General features: G+C 41.0%; 1 protein-coding gene across 1 annotated transcript in view; it reads right to left on the bottom strand.

Moving 5' to 3' along the window:
• Window positions 1–1,572: 1,572 nt before the first annotated feature.
• The window catches only part of LOC137911083 (sodium-coupled monocarboxylate transporter 1-like), a 13,303-nt gene continuing 5,893 nt past the window's right edge, over window positions 1,573–8,982 (bottom strand). The window contains exons 9-17 of the mRNA XM_068755503.1: window positions 4,871–5,000; window positions 4,633–4,721; window positions 3,878–3,987; window positions 3,715–3,782; window positions 3,417–3,503; window positions 2,818–3,035; window positions 1,935–2,038; window positions 1,774–1,862; window positions 1,573–1,689 (exon numbers count right to left, since the gene is read on the bottom strand). Coding sequence (XP_068611604.1) covers window positions 1,573–1,689; window positions 1,774–1,862; window positions 1,935–2,038; window positions 2,818–3,035; window positions 3,417–3,503; window positions 3,715–3,782; window positions 3,878–3,987; window positions 4,633–4,721; window positions 4,871–5,000 — 1,012 coding nt within the window. The remainder of the gene's footprint in view (window positions 1,690–1,773; window positions 1,863–1,934; window positions 2,039–2,817; window positions 3,036–3,416; window positions 3,504–3,714; window positions 3,783–3,877; window positions 3,988–4,632; window positions 4,722–4,870; window positions 5,001–8,982) is intronic.

The following is an 8,982-nucleotide window of genomic DNA, read 5'->3' on the forward strand; positions in this document are numbered from 1 at the left end:
CACACGGAGACGTTATCGGCTCAGTAAATCCACACCCGTTTCCCAACCACCTTCCTTTTTACGCTGACGGGGGGCTGCTGTGAGCATCGCACTGGTTTACGCTTCCAGTGTTGAATACCCTGATTCAACACTGGAAGCCTCAGAGACAATAATGGTCCACCTTTTATACGGAGTGGTGAACCTACGGACATTCTACATCAGGGTGGCGTCGACGAAAGAAGAGCAAATATAGCACTAAATAAGTGTGAAGACATCATCCAGAACAAATGTGGAAAGGACAGCGGGGGGGGGGCTTAAAAATTAACATGTTCTAATATCACTGCCGCATCATGTAGTCTGTGTATTCCAATGTCTAAATAAGTAAATAAAAATGAATAGAAATGTCACTTGAAGCAGCGCTTTCATACCTTATAAGTAAAATACGTAGAGTGCTTGAGCCAGCCTCTGCTTCAGAATCATATCAGGGTTCCTCGCTCCGGAATCTTCTCTGGATGACGATGTCGTCTTCTGCTTTCAGTGGACGCGCTCTTGTTTTGATAATGTGGGGGCCTTCGCCAATTTAAAATGCTAATAAAAAGTCAGGACTATCCATGAACGACTGCAAGTAAAGCAGTCAAGCGATTAAGCGAGTTCCCTCTTCCATCAATGTCAATTCAAGTCCATTCAACCAATCTGCCTATGCTAAAAGTAGTCAAGATACGTGTGTGTGTGTGTGTGCGCATGTTATTCTCTACCAGCCCAACAGAACCATGTTCAGAATGACCCACCATCAAAGGAGAAATGGTTCACAACAGAACAAAGCTTTTAAAATTACGCAAAGGCTCCAGTAAGACCTTATTTTCCAAAAATGAGTTTCTTGCTATATTACGTATCCTTGATCAACTCTAAGCTAATGTATGTTCCGATATTTTTGGATATTGGTGTTCAGACTTTGGGTTCTTAAACAAGACCGTTACAGACATGCACCTGCAGAAGCTTGGTTATCAATAAAATGTATTTTAGTGTTTATATACATGCATTTCTTGAAATGTGAGTGTTTATTCATTCACATGATACTGGATTCTACCGCTAAGTTCCAATGGAATGTCCTAACGACGGTTGATTGACTTTTGTTGTAGTAAAGAACTAGAAAAGCACTCAGGGAGCGCAGACCTCCGCCAAGCAGCTCGTTCCCCTCCTAACTGGATCTACACCGTCCACATGGTGATCTGGATCAGCACCAGAAGGCTCTAGATTGTTCTTGGTATCTTGGTATCTTAGTAAAAGTGAATCAGAGTTAACTCACTTCCTCACTCACATTTGCATTAAAAGTACTGTTATCCCAGTTTACACCACTAGATGGCAGTAATGGCGCATGAGAGTAAGAGCTCAGTAGTTGGATAACACTAGTAGGGACACGTGTACCTTCAAGATAATATCTGAACTATCTATCTTGTTTATGAATTTAGCATTACGCGATCACAAAAAAACACCATTCCTTCATAATCACTCTGTATTAGTCTATCAGTTCAATATTTTTCATGTGATCAATAGCAAATTTGAATGTAGACATTTTATGACAGACTATTGTTTTCATGCTGGAGTTATATTTAGTAACTCCATCTCGGCGTTACACAAATCAGGATTTTCAACTCCAACTCTCTTCTGTCTGCTCTCTGTCACCTTTGACCTTCCTTGTCTCCTAGTGACCTGAACAGAGAAAAACACGAAACAGAAGTCAGTAGCTGTCGTCAGTCTGCAGCGTCTGATATTGTTCTCTGCTGCAGCACGGACTCTGCCTTTGATGAGCATGAACAGGTAATAAAAAGTTGTGTCTTCTTTCGTCAATGTAACCCTGGATTCCACGCTGGACCTCTGGCCCCCTGAAAGATATAAAAGAGGATCAATAATGTTCATTTGTTGTATGCAAACACAAACAAAACTTATTGTTTTACCTGTCAGCAAGCTGACCACAAGTCCAACAATGAGAGCTGTTAGAGTTCCAACAGGACCAAAGTAGAGATAGGAAGGAGACTGCCAGGTATCTGCCAGCAGATGTCTGATGGTGGGAGAAGTAAATAATACCAATCAATCAATCTATAGATCCATTCTGTATGTATGTGTGTGTCATGCTCAATCCCTTCTTCCAGATGTCGGTCAGCTCGTTTTGCCACATCAGTCGCACTTGCCCTTTCCTGTTCTTAGTCCACCACCACTATGTCCTCTTGGTTAGCCAGCACCTGTCAGTCTGGGGACTGAAGTCCCACAGCACGTTTGGTGGCGTGTCCCAACAGGGTTTTGGTACTTCTTGTTCATACCAGGTGCAAATGTTCCCGTACACCATGACAGCTACAGATTGCACATTTTCATGTACACTGATCAAGGTAGCATCTTACACCCTTCTACTGTGTCGGGCGCCATCGAAGCCCACTCATCGAATCGTGTTTCAATGTTGCACTGTACTTGTACTGTGTTGACAATGACAAATAAAGCTTTCCATTCCATTCCATTTCCATCTCAGGAACATCTTTGCACACTTTACACTTTGGGTTTGATCTACTCTGGTAGACCATGGACTTTTTAGCCCTGGTACATAAAGCCTGTTCTTGTGGTGCCATGATTGTGGATTCCAACCATTGGAAAGACAGACATTTCTGCTGCCCGACGCATTCAAATAGCAGTTCACCCAAAGGGGCCATCGTCTTCAATTACTCCTAGATTCTAGAATTCATCCTGAACTGTCACCATAATACTTTCTAGTTCTCGGACTCTGTCTTTCCATGTTGCTTTTATAATAATTTGATGCAATGGACACACGACAGCCAGTTACAGACTTACTTGCCGTCACTGTTTTGTACTTGGGATGTGATGATGGACATTGATTGTGTTGGCAGAACAGTGGAGGTCCAGTTGAAGCTGTCTGTGATATTGAAATCACAGCCCTCAGTGGTCAGTGGCAGAGGTCGGGTCATTGCAGTAGGAGGGGGGTATATAATGCCTCCAATGCTGACACAGAAGGAGGCAGCCAGCCCCAACAAAAGACCTGACAACGCTCCCTGTAGAAAAACTGTACGTTGAGTCTCATGTAACACCTCTCATTCAAAACAGGTGAACAGATCAAGTCAAAAGAACAATTTTAAAAGCAAACAAAGAATATCAACATGAACCAAACCTCCAACTCATCACATTAAGAGCTTAAGTAAAAATCGTTGTCTTGACAGGTAAACAGTTTGATAAATAGTATGTTAAGGCAAAGTCCCAAAACAAAAAAACGGACAGAGTAAATTATAACTCAGAAAAAGAAAACAGGAATGTAGAAAATGAACTGGTAGAGAAGTGAACACATTATAAACACAAGAGGATGATGGGATAACAAGACACAGATTATACTGATTCTTAAGGTAAGAAAAGTTTTAGTGAGGGAAGGACAGACTTACTTTGGAATTGACAAATGGACAGAGGATACCCAAAATGAATATGCCAAGTAAAGGACCTCCAGTAGAGCCAGCAATGACATCACTCTCCTGTTTGAAAAGAGATCATCAAATCAAAATGTAAATATGAGAATGGTGACTCCATCACCTGCTTCATTGTGGTAAGAAATTGGTTTGAAGTTATTTAGAGCAATTTTGCGTTAATATAAATTATTTTTTTCAAATGTCATGAAGCATATATGGTTCCTATTTGTGTCTATTAAATAATTGTGATGCAAACATATTCACAGATCAACTCAACCTGCATCATTGTTCCCATGGCTGAAGCCAATCCAGCCATGCCAATACACAAAATCCCATAAAAGAAGGCTGGAAACAAATCACATTAGAAACAGATATGTTACTTCTGCACAATTTCACAGCTAGTTACAGCCTCAGTCACACGCTTGTGCTCATCCACTCACTCAGTCCTTTGGACATCCAGAACAGATGCTTCTCAGACATGTTAGTGTATGGTTTGATCAGGTCCTCCAGTGTCACGGCAGCCAATGCATTGATGCTGGTCGACACTGTGCTGTGATTAAATACAGTAACAACATGAACCATCATATTTATGCAAGTTTCTATGGATAAAGTTCATTTGCAGTACTGGACAGATGCAGTCAGGTTTATTCTCATTTTACTCGGACAGCTAATGATGAACAGATTATTTTACAAAGTCCAAAGACAAATGCTTTGAAGAGGACAGTTGTTTATTGTGCTATCACGCTTCAGAATAATTGCCCACTGAACATATGTGATTTGAATAGTAAAGTCTCTTTTAAATACCATCTAAGGATGCACTATTGAAATCTGTATGGAAGTATGGAATTTAAAAATATTAAGCATGAATGTAATAACTTTTCTTAAAAATGTCTGATGATGTTTATAATTTTATAATGTTTTATTGCTTTTAGATTATTATTGTTAAATGAATTGTAATTATATGTATTGTGTGTATCATGTTTTGTGTTGTCTTTCTGTGGACGCCAGGAAGACTAGTTCATCACTTTTGTGGCAGCTAATGGGGATCCTTTTAAACAATAAACAATTAGTTGATATACATTATTCTTTACACAGTCTTCCTTAGTGATTAGCACAGTTGTCATCATGATACAACTTAAAATGTTGAGTGTGGCCATTGGATCTATGGTGTGGGGTAACTTTCATGAGCATGAACCTTAGCGTGCCGCTACATACGGCTGCAAAAAATAGTCCAGGAAGGCCAGGATAGTCGGTCAAGATGTCCATCACCAAATACGGCATCAACTGAGAAGAGCGTTTATGACATGGAATCTTATAAAGTGATACAATAGCGTTAATAATGTTATACTGTAAATTATCTATTTGTATTTAAATATATAAAGGCAAGTATAACAAACATAAACTTCAGCTTTACTAAGTATCTTGTTTTATACCTGATCAGGATCAGAGACTTGTCCAGATGTCCATGGGTCACAGTTCTTATAGAATGAGAAGAGGCACATTCCGACAAACATCGTGGACACCAGGAAAGTGCACAGACCTAACATACAGCTGTACACAGCTCTGGAAAAAGAAAGGAACGCAATACCAATAAAGGCAAAATACATGGACACAAACTTTCAGGTATTCCAGATTGATTCATTCAAAATATTGGGAGGCATGACCCACAAGGCAATACTCTTTATAAACACGGGTATATTTCACTATCTGTCCAGTTTGTCTTCATTTTCTGTGTTGGTTTTTCAAATTAGGGATTACATGTTGCTACTGCATCTACAAATCCCCCCTGGTAGGCCACACATCTGGATATGTCACTACAAAATCACAAACAACATTCGAAAAGAACTTTGAGTTTGAATAAAGTTGCACCAATGCTATCTGAATGCGGCTAATAATAATAATGCATTGGACTTACATAGCGCTTTTCTATGAGAAACTCAAACTCAAAGCGCTCAACTCATAGTGCATTATTCATTGACTCCATACTTGGTGGTGGTGAAGCTAAAGCGAGGCTGCCAATTTATGCCATCGGCCCTCCTGACCACCACCGACATTCACACAGGCAATGTGTCTGCTGAGATATGCTCCAGCACGACCCGCCACTCGGTAACAGACAAAGCGGTCAGGAAGATGAATCAATGAAAAACAATTGCTTTTGATTCAGAAGTTGTCTTTGTCAGAAGATGTCTGTCGTGCTACAGATCTGGAGTGTGACGAATGAAGGAGAACTCCAGCTGATTTTGATTTTCAAATATATTTTCAAATGTAGTGCAAAATTCTTTCTATGAAATGCATAGACATGACAGTGTCCAACAAAAAACACAGCAAAGTGTTACTCACATTCTGGCATGAGTGAGGCTTTTGCAGGAGATATATCTCTGCACCTGGGATTGGTTAGTCCCGTTTACACCAGTCCAGTACAATGTTGATCCAATGACCGTTGTCCAAAAAGTGTGTCTCCTCAGAGGGTTTGTGTCAAAACTGGTGAAACACAAAGATTCAGGTCACATTTGTTTATTAATTCATTATTCTATTCATAGTGTTTTAAACAATCCAGTTTGTTCAAAAGTGCAACACAAGAGACGACCTCAATTGTCTCGTCTACATATTTGAACAAAAGATTCAATGGTAAACTAGAAAAGTACTCAGAGAGTGCAGACCTCCGCCAAGCTGCTCATTCCCCTTGTATTTAGATTTACATCGTCCACATGGTGATCTGGATCATCGTCAAACGGTTCTAAATTGTGCTTGGTATCTTTATACACCAACCATGAAAAGTGAAAGTGAATCTGAGTTGATGTGTATTTTTAACAGATTCTAATCCATACATACACTTTGATAACTTTCTTCAAGCTACACATGATTCATAATTTTAGATACAAGCAAACTACCGCATTGATTTATTCTCTCTCTCAACCACTGGGGTTTCATACTCACTCCAAAAAGTTGAGTCTTCCTCCTTGTTGTGAATCAGAAATGATGGTGGAGAGGCCGCCTTGTAAGATCACAGACTTAATGATGACTGCCAGGAAACCTGATAGCATTATTCCAAACTAGGAGATAAAATAAGACACCGTTGGGTTGGGAAAATGACACCTAATTTTTGAAAATAAAGGTTATATTATATTGTAACATTATTGGATTAAAATTATTTTTACTTTGATTGTGTGTGCTACTATACTGTATTATCTCTAAATAGGATTGTGAATGGATGACCCACCTGGAAGACATCAGTCCACACCACTGCTTTCAGTCCTCCCTGTAGGGATATAGATCAGATATTGGTTATTTCATTTATCCATACCTCTGTGGATAAAACCAATTAAATGTATTTAAATATAGTCAGTTTTCCATGGTACAACTCATCTATGCAGTATTATGTTCATATTTATTTACTAACCAATGTGCAGTACAGAGTACACACAATGCCTGTTGAAATAATTCCACCCCACAGATCTATATCAGCAACTGTGGAGCGAGAGAACAGAGGATACCAAACAGAAGTCTCAAATAACACACTGAGGGATGTTAGTAGTATTCTGATGCTAGTAATAATTTGGTGTGAAAAACGTGGACTGAAAACAACATACTTTGACTGAAAGCAAGGGCTGGACCATAGATGACAATTCCATTGTAGAGCATCTGTGTTAGACAGAGAAATATAAGTAGTAGCTAGCAGTACTTAATACTGACTATACATAGGGTGACCTACAAGAGTGGAGGGAGGAGCACACAGGTGGACGACATCTTGTGTAGATGGAGCAGTTTAAAGGAGGTTGGTAGGAGAGAGTGTAGCCAGACAGCATAGGCTGGTGGTGTGTAAGATGACTCTTGTGATGTAGAAGATGAAGAGGACTAAGGTAGAACAAAGGACAAAGTGATAGAGGCTAAAGAATGAAGAGTGTTGTGTGGCTTTCAGGGAAGAGGTCTGGGTGGGCAAGAGAGGCTTCCAGAAGACGGGAATACAACAGCTAATGTGATTCGTGAGACATGTAGGAATGTATTGGGTGTGTCTTCTGGAAGAAAAGGAGATAAGGAAACCTGGTGGTGGAACCAGGAAGTGTAGAAGTGTCTATTGGAAAAGAGGTTAGTTAAGTAGAAGTGGGACATTGAGAGGACAGAAGAGAGTAAACAGGAGTACAGGGAGATGAGACGCAAGGCAAAGGTCAAACAGAGGGCATCTGATGACCTGTATGCAGGTTAGATAGTAACGAGGGAGAGAAGGATCTGTACAGGCTGGACAGACAGAGAGACAGAGATGGGAAGGATGTTCAGCATGTTAGAGTGATGAAGGGTAGAGATGGGAAGGTGTTGACAGAGGCCAGTAGTGTGTAGGAAGATGGAAGAAGTATTTAGAAGAATTAATGAATGAGGAAAATGAGAGAACAAAGGGGAGTAGATGTACCTGTTGTGGACCAGGAAGTGACAAAGATTAGCAGTGGCGAAGTTCGAAAGGGTGAAGAGGATGAAGAATGGGAAGGCAGTTGGCCCGGGTGACATACCTGAGGAGTTATGAAAGTGTCTAGGAGATGAAGCTGTAGAGTTTAACGGGGTTGTTTAATACAATCCCGAGAGGAGAGGAGAAGAAGATGCCAGAAGAATGGAGGAGAAGTGTGCCCATTTTCAAGAAGAAGGGAGACATACAGAGGTGTGGAAACTATAGGGAGATGAAGCTGATGAGTCATACGATGAAGTTATGGGAAAATGTAGTTGAGGCTAGACTAAGGACAGAAGTAAGTATTTACAAGCAGCAGTATGGCTTTATGCCGAGGAAGAGTACCACAGATGCAATGTTAGCGTTGTGGCTAGCAATGGAGAAGTACAGGGAAGGTCAGAAGGAGCAGCATTGTGTCTTTGTAGATCTAGAGAAAGCCTATAACAAAGTAGAGGCGGGATTGCACCAGGGATACGTGCTGAGCCCCTTTTTGTTTGCCATGGTGATGGATAGACTAACAAATGAGGTGCGACAGTAAGCTCCTTTGAATATGATGTTTGTAGATGACATTGTGATCTGCAGTGAGCAGGTACAGGAGAATTTAGAGAAAAGAGAGGAAAGACGGTGAGCAGGAGTAAAACAGAGTACATGTGTGTAAATGAGAAGGTCCCAGGGGGGAACAGTGACGTTACAAGGAATGGACAGAACGAAGGTAGAGGACTTCAGGTACCTTGGGTCTAACAGTGCGGAGTGATGGAGAGAATGTGGAAAGGAGGTGAAGAATCGTGTGCAGGCAGGCTGGAACGGGTGGAGGAAAGTATCAGGTGTGCTCTGTGATAGGAGAGAGTCAGCGAGGATGAAGGGAAAGGTCTACAAGACAGTGGTGAGGACAGCCATGATGGACGACTTAGAGACAGTGGCTCTGAGGAAAAGACAGGAGGCGGAGCTAGAAGTGCTGGAGATGAAGATACTGTGGCGACCCCTCAGAGGACAAGCCGAAAGTACAGTAGTAGATATTCTCACTCACTGTCTGAACAATGAAGATCACAGTTCCTAGGAGACGGGTTGCTCTGTTGAATCGCAGCTCCAGATACTTCGTATTGGCATAAC

Source organism: Brachionichthys hirsutus, chromosome 22, assembly GCF_040956055.1.
Source record: "Brachionichthys hirsutus isolate HB-005 chromosome 22, CSIRO-AGI_Bhir_v1, whole genome shotgun sequence".
In the NCBI taxonomy this organism is placed as follows: domain Eukaryota; kingdom Metazoa; phylum Chordata; class Actinopteri; order Lophiiformes; family Brachionichthyidae; genus Brachionichthys; species Brachionichthys hirsutus.